Raw genomic sequence first — 26,319 nt, 5'->3', positions numbered from 1 at the left:
CCCAAGACACCTTCAGTTTCAAAGCACTCCTCACCTACTTCTAGGGCACCTGGGCCAGCTGGGGTGGATGAAGCAGATGGAATGGACACAGATGGATGAGAAGGAGCTGGAGGTCAGCAGGAATACACTTAACAGCTCCTGCTCCTCTTTAGATTCTGTGAAAGCCTAAGTGCCCCCACCACACCAACACCGTGGGGCACCCTGCCAACAGAACTCCTCAAACAGTTCTAAAGTAAACATTCTGTGGGGGAAACTGAAGCAGTGAGGATAGAAATCTATAGAGAAGACAGACATCATCATCTGCCAATGAACTGAGACAAATGGTTACCCACAACCATACGTCACCATATGTGACAAATTCCATGTTCCCCACCATTCTTAAGATTTTACTTTCAGTATCACAACAGAAACACGTAAGGGAACACTGCCTTCTGAACACAACGCTGACAAATTATGTGCCCTTTTACACCATTTATACAAAAATGTCTCACATCCAACACTGCACCGTCCCAGAGGGGAAGGTACACGGGAATGAAGCAGCTTCTGCATTTCCAAACACATGAGAAAGTTCATCTAAAGAGTAACTACATTAACACTCAGTTGGATCACTTCAATAATCACGTTTTCAATCAGTTAGGTGTTGTTATGTTTATGCAAAGAGCCTTCTGCGTACAACTAAAAATGCAACAGATTTCCATTTCACTCAAGTTCTGTACCACAGCAAGCTTTACAAATCCAGTACTTGCCACCCAGCAATACAATAGTTAACTGATGCCTTTCTCACGTACTTTGTTTTCCTCCAGAGGGACTGAAAAGAGAGGATTTCATGAACTCTGCTGTACTTCTGATTTCCTCACTTCCTGGCTGACGAAGAACCAAAATTCCTTTGACCAGAAGTCTCAGCAGAGCTTCTGTGTGTTTACTGCAGAAGAACAGTTTATACACAGATCCCACACTGGCCAGCACAACCAGCATGCAGAGGGAAGCTCCTTTACCCAACCCTTCTTCCCCACCACAGCACTACAAAAAGCCAACGTTATTTACCAATTGCTTTACGCTGGCCATTTCAACTAACACTGAACTATTCTGTGGAGAGGTCTGACACCCCCAAGCAGCAGCCACAGATTTCTCTGGTCAGTTGTAGGTTTGGAGAGCACTGCAGCGGATGCTGTATTCTCAGCTCTTTGAGAAACTGAGCAAATGACTCACCCACTTCAGTCTTTCTGCCTGCTAAACCGAGATTAAAATACGAAGCATGAAGCAGAATAAATGTCAGGATTATTCATTTTCTCCAAATGGCCTGGAGGACTGCATACCAAAAGAGCTTCATTCACATCTGAATAATTATTTATTCTAATAGCGAACTTCAAGACATCTTCAGAATTCTACAGAACCAGTTGGCAGGCACATCCTCACTATCTGAAGTTACACATCTGAAACAAGAAGACCTTAGAAATACAGCCACAAAGTATTATCACCAATACCTTTATTATCATCAACCAATTCAAAGCATTCCTCAGCTTCAAACCACCTCACAGCAGTGCCACTGCCCTACAGGACGGCTTCTCATCTACACAATTAAGTAACATATTCATGCACAGCACCTGCAAATGCTGCCAGATAGAACAGTAAGCATCATGTTGACCTGAGCACATACAGGAGCTGGCAGCTCTTCCCAGTGAGCTAATACAGAGATGTAAACCCCACTTTGTAATCCCTGCCTCCAAAAGCCTCCTCCCATTAGTAGAAGAAAACTTCCTGACCTACATTTATTTCAAGTCATGTCCAGCTTAACCTCCACAGAACATCTGCTGTCTCTATCATTTACAAGATCCGTCTAACTCCAAACTGGTGTAACTCAAACCCTGATACCTGGTTTTGTTTTGCCAGGGATTTGTGAGAGGCTTTCTCCCTACTAATGATTTTTGGGGTCGATTTTCATAATGTGTATTTCTCCTTCTTGCCAATGAGATTCTCTAAACAAACAAACAGACTAATTAAAAGCTAATCCCCAAATAAAACTGCCCGTTTCCCTGCCCAACTGCAGAATGGGCCAGGAAAGGCAGAAAGGACAGCTTCAGAAGGAAGAGCTCCAAACAAGACCACCTACACTGCCGCTTACTTCCCAGCAAACACCACCCTGCCTGATGCACAAGAAGCTTTTGGAGAGGTACTCCACAGCCTGACTGGTCCAAGTGCAAACCAAAAATCAGTGTAGGAGAGAACATCGTGATCTAGAATTTCAGTATTTCAGAGCAGTTTAACTCCTGACTCTGCACTTCTAAACTACAGAGTTTACTGATGTATTTTATGCAACCAAAGGGTCCACATGCGAAGATAATGGTAAGATAAAGTAAACAACAGTTCCAAAAAAATTCAAGCAGATGATTTTTAGTTCACTGTAAAGCATCGAGCCAGATAACTCCTGCTGTACTTCATAAACAAACAGATTAGAGGGCACAATTCTATTCCTATTAATGCTATTGGCAAAATTCCCAATGTCTGCCAAGACAGAAGGATCAGATCCAAGGTCTTGCATGCCAAGCTGACAAACAGCAGACAAGTCAGTAAATATTTGCATATTTTAACCAGACATTAACATTTCTTGTGAAGATTTATGCTAAAGCAGTGATGTTCAACTTGCAGTCCCACAGCGAGACCTGAGGAATTTGCCATGAACTGAATGATGCTCCAAGAGCCACAAAGTGGGATCTGTGCTCTGTTGCACATGTTAGACCCAGGGCCATGGGCACACAGAGGGGAAGAGCCTATCCAGCTGCCTCCCATTACAATGCACAGCTCTGCTGGCAGCAATCAGCACCCACCTGCTCCCTGCTAGAGCCATCAGCTGTACCTCCTGCCAGCACCGTGCTGCAGGCTCTGAGAAAGAGCAGCAGTACATCAGCTTGGGAAAGGTATATGGTCACCGTGATGCTTCCAAGGACTTGCACAAAACTGAAAAGGCTGCTGGACAATAAGGAAAACCACATTCAGCTTCTTACTGATATGCAGAGGTCAGCTGCTCCACCAATTCTTGCCACGTGCTGCCATCTACCCAGACAGAAGATGCTGCTCTAAAGATATTTGCTAGTCAAGAAATATTTTATTACCTGTAATAACGAAGGCCAAAAACTGTGTTCGTTAGTTTAGCTGCTCAAGAATCCATCCATCAGTTTCCATGCTTCACTAAAGCAGTCTCCAAACCTTTTAGGAAATCAGTACACTTGGCATAACTTCCTGAAGTTAGTTACACTGAGATGTAAGCAATTCACATACAAAGGTCCCACAACTGTGAGTATTGTTTCCATAATACAAAGAAGTAATATTTGGGAAGTTGGATAGCTGGGAAGGACACAGCATTGTGACTCAACAGTCCTGACTTCCATCTCCCTCAAAATGATCAGGAAAAAAATTCACAACAAACTTTAATTCATACAGGCAAGGAAAAGTCTGGGTTCATTTTATAACCTGGAGCAAGTAAAATACATGAGGTAGTGCTACACAGCACAAATGTTAGCTACCAGACCTGCAATCGCAACATCATACTTAATTTAAAAAAAAAAAAAAGGAATAGATCACTAAAGCTCAACTATAGAGACACAGCAAACATACTATTTGTCAGTCCACATACTGAAATAGAGAATAAATCCATTTATTGCTAAAACCACATTATATAGTTCTTCCGGCATCTCTAGTGATCCCAACTTAAGGTACCTCTGCGTAATGTCACGTAACTGTTTTTGTAGCACACTGAAATACCACTCAAGTACCTTTAGATAAGTGAAATCAAATTATTTACTTTCCTTACTTAAAAATATACAATGAATGTATTTTGCTTTAAGACAAAAAAGCATTTTAGGCAACTTTACAAGAAGGAATATAATACAGATGCCACTTACAGACATACATACAGAACATATATGCACTACATATACATCTTAAATAATCCCATCCTCAGTAATCATTGAATGAAGTGTGAACAGGTAACGATCGTGCACTACACCAATGTGAAAGGCGTAATAGAATGCAGAGGAAAAGAACAGTCTCTCTCACACAGAAAAGTCAAAGGAAAGATTACTTCTGAGCTTTTTTGTCTTTTAAAGCAAGAACCTAACAGCTGAATTCTTATGCACTCATCTACTGCAGTTATGGCTGAAGTTGGTAACACACACAGTGCTCAGAAATGCACTGCACACCTTACAGAACAAATACAAAGTCCCCACCCTCGAGAGAGGACAATCTAATCTGTTTTTCTAAAATAACCAAATTACTCCAGTTAATGCTGTACAACTCCAGGCAAAACGACCCTGCTTTACATTCCACAAATGATGTGAAATCTGAAATGGAGCACACAGAAGGAGGAAGGCTTATTTCAAGGTTTTACTATATAGCATAACAGCAACAAGAACTTGCAATGATTTGCCTCTAGAGAACATGATATGCTTGGTTCCAGGGGGAAAAAAAATGAATGAATAGTAGAGAACATCACGAACCTGTTAAATATACGGGTTGTCCTTCCACTTCAAAAATACAAGAAAAAAAGACAGGACTGTAAACTAGTAGGACAGGGGATCTCTGGCCACACAACTGCAGCCTTCAGTCTGATCCTGTAAACTTAACACATGGAATAAACGCAACAACATCCACAATATGAGGAACAAGTGTCTATGGGTGATTTACCATTCACTTACCAGCAGTACAGAAACACAGCAGCAACTCAGATTAAATGGTTTCTGCATCTGAATCCTGTGCTCTTTAAATCACTTTACATACATCACAGATGGGAACAAGTTAGATTTTATCACACGACAGCTAGGATTTCAGTACAGACCCTTTATTAAGTGATCATTAACAGCTTGTTATCTCCACTAATCTCTTCTGTTTTCACTTTGGAAGCAGTAGTAGAAAGAACATTTTATGTCACAAATCGCAGCAATATTCACTGTTGGACAAATTGGCCATCTTTGGCCTCACATCCAAAATTAACTCCTGCTCTTAGCATTTGTAATCATCCCATCCAACATATTAATATTCCGAATATCTTCATCTCCTGCATTTCAATATATATATTTCGTAGGGGAGGGCTGGGGAGAGGAGGGTGGGTAAGTTTGTTTGTTTATACACAGCTGTCCAAAAGCATTACCTATGTTGCTGAACTATGCAAAACAGATGGCAAGTCACAGCCCCACACCATCCACCTCACATGCATCACTGCATGCAAGAATGATAGACACAAGACTCCTATTTACACACAGCAAAACCAGAAAATACCGCCTAGTTACATGACAGCGCTGCACTGAATTGCCAGTACAAGCACTGGGTTGCCAAGTTCACCACGCAGAAGCTGTGCAGTGAGCAAGTCACTGGTACAAGGTGATGCTCACCCTCCCGTGCACCTGCATGATGCCAACACGTGTATCTGCAGGAATCACACCACACCTCTCAAATGGTACCAGGTCAGAGAACCAGGCAAAGCAGAGGCTGCTGCTTTACCAGCACCCAGCTCAATTCTTCTGCACAGTACCTAAGGCCTTATTTACTGCGTGCAACTCAAACCTGGTCTCAGAACTGCATTTCAATGTTTTCATAAGCTTTTTGGTAATGCCTGACAAAGCACTTCACAAGTATTAAGAAAAGCTTTCTCATTTTCATTCAAAATTGTTAATGCCCAGTTTCTATGACTCTCTTATATTCAGCTTGAGATATACAAGTGATTTTCCCCCCCTGTGCTCTGCCATATTCCATAGAGCCCTTCATACATCCAGAGTAAAACTCAGCATCTGTGGAATGACTTCAGTGTAACTGCAGCATTCAGCACTTCTTTACATCACAGCATGACATCATTCATCAGTAGAACAGAAAATAAAGTAAAACAAAGCTGTGGCTAAGTGTGAATTGCTTCCCTCCCCATTCGAACTTACTAAAAACTGCCAAATTTATGCATATAATGAAAATGTATTAGCGTTATAAGAGAAATTATACATACCCTTGAAATAGGTCTTCCATTTCTTTCTAACACCCAGTATTTTCTGACCTCAATCTCCTTGCTCATCCATGCCCATCTTCACATTCATTGTACACATCCTGTGAAAACCTACACTTCGGACCCTGTGTTTAAACCAAGTCATTGCCTCTTCTGTGCTGTGTGAAGACAGAGCAGACAGGAAAGTGGAACTGACTTTTGGGAGTGCAGATGGGGAATTCTGTGCTCTCATTTTTGTCCAAAACTATACCAGGGAATGACTGGGGGAATGAAAAAGCCCCAGCCTTCAAATAGTACGGAAATCCCCTTTAGCTCGGGTTGAAATAAATTCACAGCACAGATGATCTTTTAGATTTGCACTAATAACCAATTTAACTGATGCAGATTTTCACAGGGTTGATAAACATAACCTTGGCCAGAACAGCAGACAATGCCACCTCTTCTTATCTTCCTGCAAAGCTGAGCTCCAGCACCTTCCATTTTTTTTTTTCATTGTTCTTTTTACTGTGAACAGAAGAATATATTTTGTCCAACTTGTTTAGAAAGACTCAATCACGTCAGCAGAACCCTTCACTCCCTCTACGGCAGCTGAAAAGATGCCCTCAGATAGACACCTACCATGGGAAATTTCAGCCCAAAATAATTACAATTTGGCAAGTAACTGTAAAAGTAAGCATCAGGTAACATCATAACAGGCGGTGCTTCTGCCCCGCCTAAAGTTCTTTTGGCTCCTTCTTAGAAAATCCTCACGTAAACAGTCTTTCATAATAACTGGGCAACAGCAGCAGCCTGTATTCCGTATTGGTTTGTTCCCATGTATGTTCTTGCTGCTTTTTCAGAGCAGAGTTTCTCACACTTATGCAAGATGAGGGCATTTTAATTGAAATATTGTCTCATGGTTACCGTTTTATCCCCATAACAACATCACCAATTACTTACTGTAAAAAAATGTTTTATAAAGGTAATTCAATCTTGGCTTCTCTTAATGACATTTACCCAAGGAAAACAAAGGCTAAAAATCACTACAGCACAAGCGTGGTGCAGGACCAGCCTACAGGTCTCCAGCTCCTACAGTGATGCAGGAGAAGATGGTATCCATATTCTACAGCTGTTTAAAATGACCCACCTGCAGCACTTACAGCTGCCTACCCATAGCAGAGCTTCTCTTCTCAAACACTTGAGTAACGTGACCAGGCCTCGTTCCCAAGTATCTGCACATTTCACAACATAATGGTTAGTAATGATTTTGACCAAAAAAAAGTGAATACCGCTGATCTCAAGGACTTATCAGTCATGCAGTTACCAATATTCTTCTCCGCTGAGTCATACAACTGCCAAAAGCCCTTCCTGAGCTACGCCTGTGCTATGACATGCAGGTACAACTGCGTACATATGACTAAACACGTCACTTCGTTTCCAAAATGCCAAGCACTTACAGAACGATGTGACCAATGAATGCAGAGGGATGTCAGACAAGGTTCCCAAGCACCATTTCCACACATAACGATATATATGAATGTAATGCAGAAGCTTAAAGGCAACAACATATGGCACAGCAGCTCCCCACCAGGCTCACTCAAGTGCTGCTCACAGCACGGCCCACAGAGAGCAACTGCCTACAGCCCACTGGCCAAGCTCACCGACTTCCTTGAGCTCAGGGACAGAATCAGACTTAGCAGTTCCTCACTTGGCCTCGTGTTCAAATCTCAGCTTCTGCTAACAAACTTATACTTGGATTTCACTATTAAAAGTATTTTTAAAACCAGGAAATTCTTTCCTGCAGCAAACCCTTTCCTTTTGGAAAGCCCCATACAAACTCTCCCATTTTTTCCTCCACCAGCAAAGCAGCTCCAAAGCCCAGTGGCTCAATCCAGGTTTCCTCTGCTCAACAAAGATTCTGTCGTGATGCTGAGTCTCTTCTCAAGCGTCAACCTTCAAGTTTCACACAAGATGTTTCTCAACCATTACACATCCTGATATTGCAGGGCACCACAACCATACGTGTAAGGGATCTACCCGAAAATCACAGCTCAGGTCATTAGTTGCTACAGGTATATACTGTAGAGTTGAATTTAAAAGCCCAAAGTTTATTTTGTTCGAGAAGCAAAGCATGAACTGTTCTGAATTGCTCTTTCAATTCATTCAAGAAGGAAAAGAATGCAAAACTCTTCAAGCTGAATATCAGCTAACAGTGCACAGTTCATAAACCGAATGCAGAAATTTGCCTGAAGGCTGTGACACAAAGCAGAAAACTCCTCTTTCAATACGCTTAAATTCTTCATTGTCACATCATAATGAACTTACATTTATTATCACAGTGAGTAACACTGACCAAATTTTTTGTTACACGTTCACAGTGCTTCACACAGAAGGGTCCCACTGTAACAGACTCCATAGCACAGTGCCACCCACAGATATCCCAAACACCTTTCCCCAAGCTATATCTATCATGCAACCGTGGTATTTTTGTGCACTGTTCTGAAAGTTCAAAGCAGTAACAAACCTCCACCATTACAAATCATTATCTTTATTGTAAATAATCTTTGAAATTCATCTCTGCGTGGCTCTGTTTCAAATAATAAGGCATAATATAGCTAACCTCGGATTGAGGAATATTCCTCTGGCTCCATATTTTAATGATATTACCCTTCTGCATCCAGATAATGCTTTTACAACTTCCTTATTTCCTCCCCTAAAATGCAGGAACGCAATACCACAAACAAGTTCTATTTCCAGAACTCTCCTGAGATCAGGATATGGACTCTCAAACTCCTCCTCACACAGCAAACCCTGTGGGCAGCCCCATAACTCGGTTCCCAAACAACACAAGTTGCACAACGGCATTCTCCCGACCCCTCGGCGTTCTCCCTACTCATCCCTTTTGAAATGAACATTAGACATTCGGTCACATATTTTTAAACCCCACTCAAAAAACAGACATCAGCAGCAATGAGTAACGACCCTACTGTGGTTAATGGAATCATTCTGACAAAGCTTTGGGAGAAGAAAAACGGTGCCTAGCCTAGGCAAACAAATACAAACCAGGGTACAGCCAAGTAATATCCACAAGTTCCAAAGTCAAAACAACTGCCTTGCACCGTTCCACACGTGCGACTGCCTCAAGATATGGCCCAAGTACAGTTACCTCAAAGCTACTAGCCTAAACAACTATAATCCAAAACAATTTCAGCACAATACCCGCAGCGCTCAGCTACAACGCTGTGCTAGCATAGACTCAGAGGCACGCTATGAAAACATTCTCCTTAACAACCTCCCTGCGCAGACGAGAGGAGTCCAACACGTTCTGGCTGCTGGGATGGCAGGGATCAGCTATGAGCAGGATCCAGGAATCCCAACCAGCTGCGGGGAATTCAGATGGCAAAAGATCACCGTTCAGGAACACAAACATACTGTCCATCCTCCCCCCAGAATTATCCCAAAATAAAATGAAATAATCATTTTTACAATAGCAGTTATCTTAAGATGACGTAAAGAAGATACATAGGGGAAGAAGCACTATTTAACATGTTGCCAAAACCACTATGCTTTTCATTTGTAGCATTCTCCATTTATTATGTCCACAAAGATTTGCTACTTTCTTGGTTTGCTGAACCACTAAATATTTTCCAGCAAATTAAACACTTGTGCTGCTTTGCTAACAGCAGAGATCCAAGAACAGCTCTTGCTGTTAAGTATTTCCCTTTGCTGTGGGGTCTGGAGGGCTCTGAAAAAAAACTTTCTAAGCATATTTAAGAGGTGTAATTTTTAGTGTTGTGATGAATACACTATTTTTGCAGTATATAATTATGAAGGAAAAAAACCCAACAAAACGACACATAATTCACAGACTGAAAGACTGCTTCTAAACAACACTAACTACCCCAGGAGCAGCTTAGAACAACGCATGCACTGCTCGCGTTTCTGACCTTTACTTCCTGCCCCTCCAACATTTAAAATTTCTCATGTGACATAATTCTGTTTTCCTTTCATTTCTGCCCTGAGATCAGCAGTCTTCCTGCTGCCTGTAACAGAACAGATCAGAAAACCTATTTCCCCAGAGCACATACTATCCAAAGACTGAAAAACATCCACTTCAGCCAATGCCATTCACACGAGTGCTACTTCCTGAGACTAACAGAAACAAATCACACAGCAGTTTGCAGTCACCACCACCAAAATATCTCTTCACATAAAATAACTCACAGAAACTCTTCCCCCAACTCTGCAGCACTTCATACCTGCTGTTTCTTGGGAATGCTGTAGAGTACAAGGCAGAGTCTTTGCACACCTGACAAAGGACTCCGTGCAGCTCAAGACAGTTTGGGTCTCATTCACAGCTCAGGTGGGGCAATAGTAACCACTTGTGTTTCAATGTAGTAAAATTTCACTTACAAAGGAATAAGACTGAAAACTATGGTTTCTTACATGGCTTTTTGGAGGACCCTGAGAAAAGACTTGGGAAATAATCAGTGCATTCCTATTAGATTGATAACAAGGAATTGACATATAAATTGTAGGGAAATATTTGCATATTATATCTATATTACGCATCCTTTAACCAATGTTAATGTGCAATGGAAATGCAACAACAACTACAAAATTGCACGCCTGAGTAATTAGAATCTGCTTGCTTACATTCCTAAGGACTTCTGTTCCTACAATAACATTCCCTTTCCTCTCTTCCTCAGACATGAGAGATCACCTCTTGTTGAAACCTCACGTTGTAAACATTTGTGTGAAGAGATGAGATCTCCATAAGCAAGACTGGTTTTGAATATGGAACCTGAGTTACGTACCAATACTTCCACAATAAAACCACCAGAAGCCCTGTTTCTGTATAGCAGTCTAACATCATAGACTCCTAAGTTCACCATAGACAGTTGAGCCGTCGACTGCCATCCCCAAACACTGGTCAAAACCTCTGCACATCAATGCTGTACTAACTTTTGAAGAAGTGGTCTCTTTTTCAATGTTCTCTCTCTTTATTTGCTTGCTGGGTGGCGGGGGGGAAAAAAAAGACAACTGCAGTAGTCTACAAGCATATGAACTATGATATCTTTAAATATATTATCGATATATATAAATACAAGTGCTGGCTATTGCCAAAGGCCATGGAAAAAAAACAGCAAGACAAATAAGAAAAGGAAGGCCTTGTTTGTTCTGGTAATCTGATCCATAATACATCCACTTAAGTGGAGAAAAGCATACGTTCCACGCAGTGATAAAGGGGTCTTGCCTTAGGACTACTGTGAAAGAAGGAAAGATGGGGAATGCCAAGTTTCATCCTCCCATCGTGGGCCATCAGCAACCTTGTGCACAGAGGAACACTGGGGATCTGCTTCTGGGAACAAGACCTCAATCTCCTCCCCCAGATACAATGCTAAGAAAACATTACAGCCAGGATTCACATTCCTGCGAGAATTCTTGGCCTACTGATCACCAAGGCAGAGGGAATGCTGGCTGCCCAACCACCTACCCCTACACTAGGTTAGAACAACACCATCCTTCCTTCTTGTTCTCCTGCGGCTTTCCCAAGTTATTTAGGCTGCACGCTGGAGATAGGAGTTATATTATTACAAAACACTTCTCTAATTGAGATTTCACTCCTGCTACCAGACCTATCTGGGTACCACTGACCTCAAGAGGGAATACCAGGGAGGTGAAAGCTTCAAGGGCTTTCAACTAATCATCTGAATTGCTCCAGCAACTGCTTCTGCCATTACTAAAATGAGAATACCTAGAATTAAGGGCAGTAGCAAACAAAGTGGTACTAAACAGCAGTAAAAAATAAGTCAGAAAGAATATCCAGCTATAATTCCAAGTGGATTCTAGTAGCGAATATAATTGCATATATTGGAGAAAATATTTCATCAGACTACTAAATCAACAATCAGAAAAGACCAGTAATAATACTGCCCAGCTTTTACATAGCCTCTCTCATCTACAGACATCACAACTCTTTACAAGATTCATGACTCCTATTTTAAATTCCTTTACAAAAAAAACCTCATAAACAAGTGAAGGGATTTTTAGCACACAGCCCAAAATCTCTTGAGGGCCAGGCCTGTACCCCATCCACTTGGAAACATTTGCTCTTCACTCTCTTGAAATGGGAATTTCTGAGTGTTATCTGCAAACCACAGCCCTTAACCTACAACCAGATCTACAAATACAGATCCTAGAGCCCAGGAGCAACTTCTCTGAAATCAATGAGATCCCACAACCTGGCAGATCAAGTAGCAGAACTGGGTGAAAATACAGCTCAATGTGCAGCTTCTACATCTTCCTTTAGTTTCAAGTCAGCTGGGAGAGACAAAAACACTCAAAATAAATAAATAAATAAATAAGAACATAGTACTTTGCTATCATAATCTCTTGAGTCCTAGAGCTATCACTTGGAATGCATCTCTCTCTTCCACAGAAAAACGTATCTGAACTCACTGAAAAAGTCACAGCGGTCATATGAATAAAGGATGAGAAATACATACTCTATGTTTAAGGGTTTTTTTTAAGTCCAGAATCCACACAGGTGAGGAGTGATAACAGAACTTGGATTTCTGTGTGTTTCTGTTGTTTGTTTTAAGTAATTTGTGCTTTCATAACATACTACAAATATAACTCGATTTTATCAGTAATAATGCACAAAACATTCTTTCACTTACCAATAAAGAAGTGCTCTGCTAATTAAAGTTCAACAAAGAAAGCTGAACTCAGCTTCCAGCACTCATAATTTCTCTGCAGTGGAAGCTCAGCCTACCCAGGCCTGATTCATTCATGGGCAAATCCTTCCGTCTGCATCCGGGAGGATGGTGGTGGTGGTCACTGCCATGCTCTGCCCTCACCCAGCTGTAAGTACAGAGCCAGCTCCTCACCCAGCAGCCCCAGGCTGCCCCAAGCAAACAGGCTTTGCCATTTAAAACACAGACTCACCAATATTTAAATAGCAATTTAAGAAATCTCATTTTAAAACCTCCGTTCTACCAGTGTGTCTTGGGGAAAAACAAAACAAAATCATTTACAAGCAAAGTATCTCACGTAATTTAGTTTTATCTTTTAATTTTACAAAAGAATTTCTATCTCCTAAAAGTAATATATTAAAAAGAGGGATATTTCATCCTCCCCTTTATTTGCATTATAATATTGAACAGAAAGACCAACACCAGAAAGCCCCACCAATTGAAGCCACCTCAACAAGACTGGCCATCTCTCAACAAGATGTATTCTTATGCCATTTTTGGTACTGCAACTGATTTATGTTTTAAACAGAGAATTAAATACGTTATTTTAAAACTCCAGCTGAAGCTCACTGCAACTTGGCTAAAAACAAAAGCCTCATTACCTTGTGAACTCCTTTGGACAGTAAGTGAAAAACAACCTTGCAACCATTTCCCTGCATTTCTGAACCTCCATCGATGATGCATTTAATCACATTACTACAATCAAACAACAGCTCCACCAACAGTGCACCGAATCCAAACAAACCCAATCATTTGGATATTAATAACAGGACACGAGCCATTAAATTCCTCAAGAGGGGTAAAGCTGTGTGCAGCTCTACTCGGGAATCTGCTTCAAAAAAAGAAAGGGGGGGAAGAAAGAAAAAAGAAAAAAAACAAAAGGGGGCCGTACGGCAACCTGCGGTATAAACTTTCCCGTTCGCAGTTTCACAACAGTAGCATTGTACAGGAGGCGATCTCGGGATCTCCGCGGCCCTCCCAGCTCAGCGCCCTCACAAAGCCTGCCTGCAAAAAACAAAAATCCCCCTCCCGTGCCAAGCCTGCCTCGCTCGGAGGGCTCGTTTTAAAGCAGCCGTTAAATCCTCACCGCTTCTCTTTTCCACCCCTCCGCAGACCCTACTACCCTAAGCCATTTTCCCCCACTTATTTATTTCGGCATTTCCTGGCTGGCGCTGCCCGTCCCCTCCCACCCCGCCCGGCACAACCCGAAACCGCCCCCCGCCGCCCCGCATCGCCCTCCCCCACAGAGCACCCCCAGAGCCGGGGATAGCCGGCCTTGTGCGAGCCCCCCCCCTCCCCACCCCGGCTCCCCGGGCTGCCCCCACGTTGCCTCCGCCTCACCGAGCTCAAGGCCGCACCCGCCCGCCCGCCCCCAGCTCTGGGCCCTCGGGAGAGCCCGGCAGCCCCCGGGGCTCCGGCCGAGCCCGCCCGCAAACAGCCCCCGAGCGGCCGCCGCCGCAGGGCCCTCCGCAGACACTGGGCCCGCTCCAGCCGGCACCGCTCAGCCCCCGGCCCGCCCCGCACGCTCCTTCCTACCCTTCGGCCGTCCGAGGAGCACCGGGAGCCCCCCGAGGCCCTCGTGTGGGCCCCCCCGGACCGGCCCCGCCGCCCTCGGCCCTCGCTGGGGGCGAATGGGGAAGTCCTGACTTACCTGTCATTACTTTCTACGCCATCTTGGATCCACTTGTCAACGTCCCCACAAAGCATTGTGGGAAAGCCCTCCCCCGCCCTCCTCCCGGCCCGGCGGGCAGCGGGGGAAGGCGGAGGGCGGCCGGGCGGGCTCGGCCGGGCCGGGGTGAGGCGGGTCGGGTTTGGGAGCGAGGCTGTCCGCCGCACCTTGGGGACGCGGGGGGAGGCGGCGGGTGTGCGAGCTGCGGGTCTGCCCTCCCCTCCCCTCTGACCGCTGTGTGAGGGGCCGCGGCCGGGCGGATGGGGACCGGCAGGCGCTTTTTTCTCTCTTTAATTTTTGGGGTTGGTTTTGTTTTGTTTTGATTTGTTTTGTTGTGTTTTATTTTTGTTTTTTTGGGTTTTTTTGGCCGGGGTTGGGGGCGTTGTTTTTGCCCCCCTCTCGTTTCCTGGGAACCGTGTCGCTGCCTCCACACGCTCGCAGCAGCTGCCAAGGCCGGCAGGTCCCGGCGGGGCGGCCCTCAGGTAGCCGCCTGCGCGGGGAAAGCTGCGCGCCCGCCCGGCGGAGCCCCCCGAGCCGAGCAGGTTGGGCCTTCCCTTCAATATCCTTTGTTTGTTTACAGCTGTCTCTCTCTTAAACGTGTATAAAACTGGATCCCTGCGGAAGGGCCGCGGTTAGATGACGGAACACCTCCATGCTTTTGAGAAACTCCATCTCGTTTTGCTGAAGGACCCACCGGTAACGCGTTGCTGGCTGGGCACGAATCCGAAAAACTGCTTTGCAAAACACGTTTGGCCATCGGTGCTTAATGCCGAGGCTGTTTTGCAGCCCTTGTTTTCTGGCCCCGCACAGCAACCCTCCTGAGCTGTGAAGGAAGAGTGGCTGCTTCTGCACCTTCCTTGCGTTTATCAGCAGGGTTCCAGTTGTTTGTTGTTTGTGTTTTTTATTTAAACTTTTCTACTTTAATTAAAATAATTGCGAGATTTAGATCATGTGAGTATTGGATTTTCCTAAATACATTTATATTTAAATCTATGCTTAACGCCTCCTAACTCTTTGAAGAGTAACCACCAGCCGAGTCTCTGATGCGCTGCTGCTGCAAGAAGGTACTTGTGCCCAGGAATACTTTCAATATTCATCAGTAATATGTTTATAAGGAGAGCTCCTTGCAAAAATGAAAATACAAAAGGAAATACGCTTTAAGAAGAAATCCTTTGCATTTGCAGCCCCGGACTCAGATCAATGTGCTTTCATGTTGACTATACAGGTCTGATGGGGACCGTTCCAGTGCCCCTTGGAAGCCTGTTCAGGAGGGGAGTGCAGTTGGGCCTGGCCTCTGCCCAGGGGCCGCCATTTCAGGAGGACAGAAGCAGCCCTAGGCCATGCTGCTGCTCTGGGGCTGCTTGCCTCACACACCATCCCCAGCCGGCCTACGTGGCATGCTGGGAGGTAGGATTTATCCTGTGTGCTCTGCAGAGGCCAGACAGTAATGAAGACGGTGGTTATGGTCAAATAGATAAAGGTGAAATCACGTTTAGGACCTAAATAGCATCGTCTGGGCTGCTGCAATGCAATTAGGCCTTTTATTTTGGAAGATGGTTGTGTCCAGTTCTACTGAGCTTTTATATTGTGCATGAATACTCCTGTAGGGATATGCAAAGAATATTGCATTATTTTTTTAATCAGAAATAGAATGACTTATGTCTGTATGTAAAAAAAAAAAAAAAGTATATATCCTCTGGGATAAGGTAAATAGTTTCTGGCTTTATTTTTCACATAAGCTGCCTTAACTTTTGAATCCCTTTCTTCTGAAAGGATTTCTTTATACTCTACTAGGAAAAACTTGTGTAGTTAGTGAGCTATAAGGGAAGGATTCGTTCAGCAACTTATGCTCTTTTTACTGCTTTGACTTAAATTAAGCTTCTTAGCCCTGCGTGAAGCAGGTTTTACTCCATTTTGTCAACTAGTGAATTGTACTGCAGAAGCCATGAGTGGACAGAGGCTGAGCTAAGAAGCCAGGTCTTCACTGAGCATGGGCTAGGCAGAATCAGATGTTATGTGCTGACTACTCACTCACATTTCCAGAACTGCCCAGACTCCTCAAGTTCCTGGAATCCCCATGTGCTGTGTTCACCAAGGGGGTTTTGCGATGAGAACATCACAGTACTACACTTCTGTTGAGGAATGTGAGGTTTTTTTGTACTGGATGCATAATCTCTTCCTGCTGCCCAGGGAGATGAGCAACAGTGGGTTACATTGAGTCTGTGAGCAGAAGAAAAGCAACAGTAGCAGTTGGAAATGTCAGAAATGCCACAGTCACAATGGGGAGGCATAAGAGGGACTAAAACAATGAACCTCTGCTGAGCATCATGAGACTTGACAGGACTCAGATGCTCAGAAGTGCAACAAGTGATAGTTGTAGAGACTAATTATAATGCTGAGACTTATAATTTAACAAACTCCGACAATATCATGTTCAGCTATATTTCTAATTATATTTTTTACACATTTTATGATCTCAAAATCTTTTCAGATCTGAAAATGGCAGCTTCTTGCTGGAAATTCAGATGGCTCAACCTCCTGGGGAACATAACTGCAAGGAAGCCCTGAACACAAGGTACTAACACATCCAGTCTCCCTACCCTTAAATCAAGATCCCGCAAATCATGACTACTCACAGGGCTTCTCCTGATCCTGTGGAGCTAGGAGACATGCCAAGTACCTTGGAGAATCTAGGTTCTTTGCCAAAAAGCATGAGTTTGAAAACCTGAGGCCACTTAGGGCTACCAGGCGCCCCGCCACGAAGCTGAGATCTGAGCAGTTCTGAAAGGTGTGGCACCAATTCTGGAAGAGTTGGAACCCTCGCTTCCTTCAGGGCTAATGGAAAGCTGGTAGCCAAAATCCCTGGAGCGCTGGCTCTCCCGTGAGTTGCACACTTGGTTTAGTTTCTACACTTTCAAAACAAAACTAATTATTATGAGCTTACAGTGCTGCTTTTTTTTTTTTTCCTCTTTCACAAGACGTTCAGAAAACAGATTTCCATTCTATGATAAAGTTCACCATTTTCTCAGAAATGGCTTTTCTCAAATTCCAATAGAGAAAACCCAATTTTCAATCAGCTTCACTTGTGATGTATTCTAAAGCTAGTCAGGAAACCCCATTATAACTAACATGGGCAATTAGTAAACACAATTACATACAGCATTGAATTGCCTCACAGACCCTGCAGCCTAACATGCCAGTAGATCTCTTTCACCTCTGGAAAATGAAACAGATGTTTCTCAATAGAAGCTTCAGACTGATTGCAATAATGGATGTTCCAAGGCTTAGCACACAAGATCTTTGTTATTTTTTTGAACATTCTCAGAAGCAGCAGTCATGGGAAATGAACAGAAGTTAAGTGGTTTACCCTCTGCCACAAACAAGTCAGTGGTAGACCTGAGGTTAGATAGCAACAGTAATTCTTCATCTTATTAAACAACAAAGTAAACTTTCTAGGCTGATCAGTAGGCTGAGGAGTAGCGAGATCTGATTTTGCAGCATGAAAATTCCCCTGGAATTCCTCCAGTGTCCTCCAACATACAAATGATCTCAACTTTAATCTTACTACGCAATTATCCAAGGGTAATATTTCATCAACACAGACTCCTTAAACACATGTAATTTCTAAAGTAAGGATATTCCAACTAATTCTTGGCTCATTTTTAATTTGAACCACAAAAGGAGAGTGTTGAGTAGCAAACAGCATTAAGGAGATGTTGAAAGTCCACAGCAGATTGATCTGAACTTTGTAGTTTCTCTGTGTAATTGTTTGATCTTGACAGTATAGGATTAAACATCTTCAGTGCATTTTTTAAGAAGCAGGCGTGCCTTGCTGTTGACCTTTGACATAACTCCATGCCATTAGCATATCACCTCAGTGCATGCTACTGTAAAGCCCTAAGTTTTTAACTTTATTTACTATATGTCCTCTCAATCATAGCCTCAAAAATATCCCTGTACCAAAATAACCATAGAATCATGAATTATCCAGAAAAAGCGTAAATGGAAGAGAATAAATCACAAGACTACCATTATACAGGCAATACAGTTTTATTATGTTCTTTCACCAATTGTAGCAAAAATGTTTAACAACTGAATGAATAATCAAGGGAACTCAACTGTCAACAGGAATTTCAGAATTATGTTCTAAATTTTAGACCAGGAAGCCCTGACGGGGAGAAAAAAAAAACCATATACACACTGTAATAATAGTCTCTATTATGAAGATTTAATGCCTTCTTTAAAAGCACTGAGATTATTGAGGCACCTTACTGTAGGTTATGTATCATCTCCTCTTTGGCAATGAGATGTGTGGTTTTGTTAACTAGGGCCATTAGTGAGTTCAGCTTGTGGGACCAGTCATTCAGTATATTGTTTGGATCCTTAGGCCTCTGGAAATTGATAATTCCTGCCAGCCTGTCTACTTTAGCAAAGATGGTCTTGTTAACTACTAGGTTAGACAGGAACTCCTCCGATTCCTGAAAAGACAAACAGTACTAAGTCAAGGAAACAGCATTTTTATCTTCAAAGCATCAGAAGTCCACCCAAACAGCATTAAAGCTAACAGAAACCCAGAGTTAATAGCACTGTATTTAAAAACAGCGTAATACTTTAATATTACTCATTGGCACAGCAAGCTACTAGCACCATCTATTCAAAATTTTGTGGGGGGTTTCTTTCTCGTTTCACCTACATTATCTTTCGTGCCATTCAGTGTTTAACATACTACACCAACAGGCTTCTACACTTTAGAGTACCTGGCTACACAGATATCAGACTGCACTTTCTGACAGCAAGACACAGGAAAATCCCTGTGAATCAAGGATGATAAACCCTGTATCTTCAGTCAGATTTCTTCACTCATTGACAAGAGCTTTTTCACAGTGAAATACACGATAAGGAGCTTCAGCATTGAAGTATGACCTCAAGCACAAACCCATTTTTAGTCTCAGCTTTTGCCTTATGGGCACCTGCATCGTAACAGCCAGATCTGTCTGGATAGAAAAAAAAAAAAAAAGCAAAAAAACAACTTTCCTGATCTCCATAATGGCATGAAAAAACACTCAGGTCCTGGCACTGAACAGCGGAAACAAAGTAGCAAATAAATAGATTAACATACTATTACTCCCAACAGGCTTTTCCACTACCTTCTATCTAAAGAGCCCAATGTTCAATTAACACCTCCTATCACTATTGCATATTTTGTTCTTCCTGGTAAGAGCTGACAAGCACTGGTAGTGCAGTGGAATGAGATGTGAAGAATACTGCACTGAGATATACATCTACAAGCACATACAGATATAGATCCATGAACACTAATAAACACATGTATATAAATCCTGAGATTTTTTTTGTTGTACCAAGCAGAGCATTTGTACAATGCTGCATTGTCTGTAAAACAATGATGGTCAATGGCACTGTTTTCAGAGCATTATAAGAAAAAAGATTAAAAAATCAAATTAAAAGAATGTTACTCTGCTGAGTACTTATGTTCTCGCCACAAGCAAACACACACAGACAAACATTTCTATTCCCTTGATGGAAGAAGAATAAGCAAGCAACACTTACGTCAACGGACAGATCCAGGAGCTGTGCCATTCTCTTCATTGTAATTCTGGTATAATATTTAGCCATTATTCTAATATTCTGGAATAAAAGTGTTCAGAGTAGAGGGTTATGTGCAAAAAATAATTGAGGCAGGCTGCAAAAATATAAAAGTCAATGTTAAAAGCAGATTAGGACCTATAGTGCTCTAATGGCAGTCCAGCATTAATTATGTAAATGAGTTGTGGACAGCTATCGTGCTTGTGAAACGTGTAATTAATAGTCTCTGTGTGACAAATTATTAAGTAACAATCAACTAATTATTAATTTAAGGCAAAGCAAAACAAGCTTTTACTCTACTGAAACGTGAATGCTAAACCTTAACATCTGAGCACAATATGTTTGTTTTGTTTTTGGCCAAATGTGTATCTGTACTATGCACATCTGCATAAATGAACAACTGAAAAACAAACATAATGAAAAATGCAACTTATCTGCTGCTTTCCTACATGAAAAATACCTCTGTAACAGAAGTATGGCAAACAAAAAGCATTTTTAATTCAGACATCGCATACATGGTAACTGGTAAAGGATGAGCCAAGCTTACATGTTCCACAACTCTGTTCTTTAAATCTTTCCATCTCTTTTCACCTTCCTCTGTACAGCCAAAAACATCTGTTGCAGGACTGTCAAGGGATCCTTCTCTCAATTCCTTCCCATATTCTTCAACTAGGGCAGTCCATCGCATCAACTCCATGGTGGTAAATAATTTTAGGAGGTCTCTGCAAATCATTTACTAAGGGTGATTAACAATTCTTTCTCAAGAAGACATATTTCATACTTAAGTAAATCAGAGAAATCATTTAAAATGTTTTCATTACCATTAATACTCATTGATCTTCATAAATGTAACCTCTAATACTTCACACTACAGGGACAGTTAAAAGTCCAACTGTTTCTAATAAAGTGTTTTCTTTTATAAGCAGAAATATTTATTTCAACTTGTAACACACAATCATGAAAGTTTTGCAGTAATTTTCATACAATAAATGCTGAAACGTTTACAGCAGACTCAGCATAAACACATTTCACCTACACAGCTACTGTAAGAGAGATGCCTCTGACCTGAGAATTGCTTATTAGAAAGAGCACTTACTTATACTTCGGGATTTCTTCTAGCTTTTTGTCACTACTAATTCTGTGCACCAGATCAGATTGTTCATTGTCATAAGGTGAAAGGATAACATAAAGAACAACACTCTTCAGTGCCTGGAATAAGAAAGAGTGTTTGTTTACTTTTTTTTTTTTTCCCATAATTAAACAGAAGCATTGAAAACTACTTTGCAGAGCTTAGAATTTAACACGTAAAACGGTTACGCCAAACATATTAAGAAGTTAAGGTGAAATTGATGTTATCTTGCAGAAATGCACCTCCCTTCATAGCAATACAATTAAATTGATACAGGTTAATTAAAATTACAAAAATTCAAAGTTGTTTTCTTTTTCATTTCAATGTGTAACATTCCCATTTCATATGCAGCCCTATAAGGACTTGCAGAGCTGCTTCTCATTTCTCAAGAATTGTTGTTGTTTTTACCTGCTGCCACTTTTCACTCTCAGCTTGAATACATGGAGTATCATAAATGGCTCTGTAGTGCTTACAAATGGAGAGGTAGGAGCCTTCGTGTTGATCCAGCTGGATCATTAGGTTGTAGTATTTCAATTTTAGTTTCTGAAACAGCAGAATTACCACAGTTCTATTAGTTATGTAAATGAAATCCAAATCCACCCCAGAAAGTAGATTTGAATATACATGAGCCTGAATGACATGATTAAAATAAGAAGGAAAAAAAAAAAAGTCCTCAGATGACTTACTTCTGTGTTCTCTTCCTGAAAAAATTTTGTATTGATTTTTTTGCTGATAATTTGAGTCCGAATGTAGTCTTTTACAGCTAGACAGAGCCTCATCTGCTCAAGGATAAATTCTACGCGTTCTTTCTTTTCCATTGAACCGTAAGTTTCCACCTAGAATGGAAATGCAACTGAGTCAGATTATGTAAAACAGAAGCATACTGTGATTCACAAACAAAAAACAAACTAACCCAGCTGTTCCAAAGCAAGTGAGGACGGTGATAAGGTTATTTAATTTCGAATTACAGCCCTTACTTACATGAGAAAATAAAACCAATCGCTGACGTGTAACCCACTGTATTACTGAGCAAAGCAAACTGAAATTTGTTTTCCAAAAGGGAAATATTCCATGAAATTTAACCACAGAGCAAACAAAAGCACTTAAAACTGAATTACAATCACAACAGTTAATCTCATTTCAGGCATTTTCTGCAGATGACCATGATTAGGTTTCAGAACAATAATCTACGAGCAGTCAGAATTAATTTGTATTAGTGATATAGTTGTGATTACGCAGCGTGTTACCTGCAATTCTTGCAGAATAGAAGCAGCCTCTTTCACTTCACCGTTCTGTTCCTTTATTGTTGCGAGTGTCTTTGTCAGGCGAGCACGTTCGATTTCCACATATATCTGAAATCAGAAGCAGCAATTTACATACTGGAATTCTCTAAGAAAGAACGTAACTATAAGACCACAGCCCTATAAGACACCTATTTCATGTTTTTATGCAACTAATTAATTCCACGTGCATCTATAGACTGTATTGATGCTATCCACAAAAATACATTGATAAAATATAATGGGTAGATGGCAAAATTGAAATATCTGGACCAAATTAATCAAAAAAATGCTTAAATTCCTTTACCATTCCCTACACAAACATAAAAGAATCTGTGCAGCAAATGAAGCATTAGATCCTTTCTTTTTTGGGGGGATAAGCAAAAGGAATAATACATAAATAATAGATTCGTGATGTTTCTGACTACTGCAGCTGTACATACCACCCTGCTAAATGCAGGAGAAAATAGTCAGAAATGGGCAGTTTAAATTAATTCAAATACGTAATGCTTTAAAAAGTGAAAAATGGCACTTTCACATTCTCTCATGTATGAATTATTATATTAATACATCCAAATCTACACATAATGGCAATACGATTGGTGTATTGGCAAGTCACTTAACTATGAAATTTGGAAAATATTTGTAGTCTTTCTGGGAAATAAATTCTCAATTTAAAAATATCCTTCTGCTCTCATTTGAACAGAGTGGAAAAATAATATTCAGAAGCTTTGCTTTTAAAGAAGGTGAGCATTTTTATTCTACCTTTTAGATATTCAGTCTTAAAACAAAATCTTACTTTTCCTTCTGTGACTGTACGCAACGTGTCAATTAAGCGCAGTTTCACTGGTAAGTCTGTGATGTCTTCAACGTAAGTGCAGCACTGCTGGACCATTTTAGCAACTGCCTGGTACAATAACAGAATAGAAGCATCATTGTAGGTTTCTCAAATGCATTCAGATACTAGAGAATATTAAACTAAAGAGACTCAACACACATGCAAGGCAAATCTAATCACAGATCTTCTCTTAAGCGTGCACAGCACTTTTTCCTCTTTAGGACACAATTTTTCAAGAAGGGAAGGAAGAGGAGGAACTAGGACTGATCCTTTCCATCTCTGCATATTCGCAGATAAGCACTAACAGGCTGGCATCCATCAGTGACAAACACATATTATTGGAGCGTGTTCTGACAGCAACACTGATAAAGCTGCTACAATTATTACTGAAATACCTACTTCCAGAAAACCTGAATGAAACTTCTAGAAACTACTTAAAGAAAGAAATCAGCTGATTTCATCTTCTTAAATGCAAGTATTTCCAGCAGTCTTGATAGCTGATTTTTCTGACAGAACTGAATTCCAGATTAGGACAGTTTTGAAAGCAAGCATGTAAAGTACAGTCCTTATTCCATCACAACAAATTCCACTAACTGTTTAATGCATACCTCACGAGAACATGAAACACTGAGACTGATGCAGTGTATTCAGGCAAGTGCTACAAAGTCTGTGAAGTCTCTTCAGAGGAGAATCAGATATAATAATACAAATTCAAATACGATTTTTACTTTTTGTTTCAAAGGATTAAACTCACCTGTTTTAACTGACTTCTTCTCTTTGACAGAAGAATAATGTTTTCATTCAGAGCATCCCAGTCTTTAGCTTCGTAACACATCTTCACTATAGCCACTAAGATACGCGATGTGGAAACCATGTCAGAAGCCTTTAACAAACAAGCAGTTTATTAGTGATGGGAAAAACAACCTGCAGATCTCTATCACTTGCATTGCTATGATATAAAGAGGAAAAGAAATCTGCAATATCTAGTCTGTCTGATAAGAATGACAAAAGACTGATGCCACAGTTCCCTTTAATACAATGGAAAGGGGTGGGGAGTGTGTAGACCAACACAGCATTAAACAATGCACACCATACTTACCGTTCGCGTTTGTTTTTCCAAGGAGAGAAGGTTTTCAATTACTTCTTGCAATCTCCCCTCCTGGTGCGACAGGAAAAGAAACATCACAAGTGAAAAAATACAATTCAGTTTAAAAACTTTTAGAAGACTTTCACTGTGACTTTCACCCACATTCATCACATCTTAATAACCGTATATTGTAGAAAACAAACCATGTGCTTTAGTGCCTAAGGATGGAATTACAACAGTAATTCAACAGATGTGCTCTTACTGTCACTGAATTTACACATGTGGGAAAGAAACGTGGCCACAATGCCCATACTGACACAGAGCTGCACCCACAGGATAAAACGTCTGTTGTAGTAGCAGTCTGAAGGCAACAGAGCACACGGCCTTCCTATCTGAATGGTACTGCCTTCAGAAACCCACAACACATCATACAGCCCTGTATGCCTCTCACCAGACTTGCTGACTAAGCAAAGCATTTCTAGTGCGTAGGAACCAGATGCCGTCCTGCTGGAACAGGACAGCAAATCCACTCCCACTGTTCTGTGGTTGGAGAACCTCTACACTACAAAACACGGTCCATAGAGAAAGCTCAGCTGCACCATACCCACACGGCACCATACCCACACGGCACCATACCCACACGGCACCATACCCACACGGCACCATACCCACACGGCACCATACCCACACGGCACCATACCCACACTGCATGGCTGCCCGTGGCGGTGCACAGCCGTTCCTCAGCAGAGGCCCCAGCATTTTCCATCTCATGGCCACGGCCTCCATTCGTTTTCGGGGCGCACAGAGCCGAGCCACGCGGCTGACGTGCGCTGACCGCCATCCTGACGCGGGACAACAGCCCGGAGGCGTCCAACGCGCAGCGTTCCTGCGAGGAACGACCACCTCCGTCTCGTCTACACACCGGAGCCTCCCGCTCGGCCCCGCTCAGGCCGCATCCCGGCCTCCGCTCTCGCCTCCCTCAGCCCCAAGCAGCCCGGGCCTAGTCCGCACCGTGCCATGACTCAGCCCATCCGCACCGCCCTCCTTTCTCCCCGCCGCACCTGCGCCAGCCGCTCGCACTCGGGCAGCCGTTGGTCCACCGTGGCGCTATAATCCACCTCCATTTTCACGATGCGGCCATCGGCCCATTCCGCGCCGCCCTCCGCCATGGCCCCGGCTCGGCTCCGCGTCCCCCCGCGAACACACACCGGAAGCAGCGCCGCGCGCAGGCGCAGTCGGGACAGCCCGGCGGAAGGCCCCGCACTGCAGCAAGCAGGCGCTGCCGCGGCCACCTCTGAGCGGGGCGGAGCGGGGCGGGGCGGGCCGCCTCAGCGGGGCGGTCACAGCGGAGCGGTCCGCAGGGCGGGGTGTTGCGGTCGGTGTGAAGTTCCTCAGCGCTCCGTGTGCCCGTTGGGCTGCGGGCTGAGCCGAGGCGCGGCCCCGGCGCGGCTCCCACAACGTGGTGTCGCTCACGTCTCACGTCCGTTGCTGTGGCCGTGAGGGGCGGGCTGGATGAGGCAATAGCCCCGCGGTTTTACGCCATTTCTCCTCATTCTGAGGCAAACGCGGCGTGAACGTGGCGTAGCGCACCGTGCCGCGGTGCGGTGTTGCAAAGCAGCTCCTCCGGCAGCTCCGCAGCGCTGCTAAGCGGCCGTAACGCTGCGTAGGACCGCTCCTAGCACAGAAACCAACTGAGGATGTCCGCTAAAAAAGCGCCCGATGAGCGAACTGTGAGAAAAAGCCCCGAGTTCCAAAGGTCAGTGTTGGAGTCACTCCCTCCTCCACACGCACGCACAGACAGCCGTGGGAAGCACGTTTGGTTTCCATTTATCATGGCTTCAAGGCACCACTTAACTGAGAAATCGCTTAAAATCGAGGCCGACGTTTTAGATCTGAACTTGGATCTCTCTCCTCTATGGCTGATATTAAAGGTACTGCCTCGTTTGGCTAATTTGCATAAATTTGCATAATTTGTTGCGGCCACAAGTTGGA

The 26,319-nt window shown here is 42.7% G+C and overlaps 2 protein-coding genes across 5 annotated transcripts in view; both read right to left on the bottom strand.

Moving 5' to 3' along the window:
• The window catches only part of HELZ (helicase with zinc finger), a 70,374-nt gene extending 55,891 nt beyond the window's left edge, over positions 1–14,483 (bottom strand). For 2 of the 4 annotated variants that reach the window (XM_072351854.1, XM_072351855.1), the window contains exon 1: positions 14,372–14,483. In XM_072351854.1, coding sequence (XP_072207955.1) covers positions 14,372–14,378 — 7 coding nt within the window. In that variant the 5' untranslated portion in view covers positions 14,379–14,483. The remainder of the gene's footprint in view (positions 1–14,371) is intronic. The other 2 variants (XM_072351852.1, XM_072351853.1) reach the window with 1 other exon arrangement.
• Positions 14,484–18,420: 3,937 nt separating this feature from the next.
• Positions 18,421–25,606, bottom strand: PSMD12 (proteasome 26S subunit, non-ATPase 12). Its single transcript, XM_072351755.1, has 11 exons — positions 25,389–25,606; positions 24,340–24,399; positions 23,995–24,123; positions 23,202–23,309; positions 22,370–22,474; positions 21,809–21,958; positions 21,531–21,665; positions 21,090–21,202; positions 20,541–20,715; positions 19,958–20,035; positions 18,421–18,867 (listed from the first exon to the last, which is right to left on the bottom strand). Exons 1-11 carry the CDS (start codon positions 25,494–25,496, stop codon positions 18,658–18,660), a joined length of 1,371 nt encoding a protein of 456 aa, XP_072207856.1. The 5' UTR covers positions 25,497–25,606; the 3' UTR covers positions 18,421–18,657.
• Between the last annotated feature and the right edge of the window lie 713 nt (positions 25,607–26,319).

This window comes from Excalfactoria chinensis, chromosome 17 (genome assembly GCF_039878825.1).
Source record: "Excalfactoria chinensis isolate bCotChi1 chromosome 17, bCotChi1.hap2, whole genome shotgun sequence".
NCBI lineage: Eukaryota > Metazoa > Chordata > Aves > Galliformes > Phasianidae > Excalfactoria > Excalfactoria chinensis.
Note: the sequence above shows the minus strand (reverse complement) of the source record. Positions and strands in the feature narration are given on the sequence as shown.

Bases quoted from the DNA above. Each gene is read 5' to 3' on its own strand.
- PSMD12 (XM_072351755.1), bottom strand. From the start codon at position 25,496: ATGGCGGAGGGCGGCGCGGAATGGGCCGATGGCCGCATCGTGAAAATG. The intron at 21,203-21,530 runs GTAAAAACAACA...TTCTTATTCCAG, and splicing joins AGAGTGAAAAGTGGCAGCAG to GCACTGAAGAGTGTTGTTCT. The intron at 18,868-19,957 runs GTAAGTGTTGCT...TTGTCTTTTCAG, and splicing joins TCCTGGATCTGTCCGTTGAC to GAATCGGAGGAGTTCCTGTC.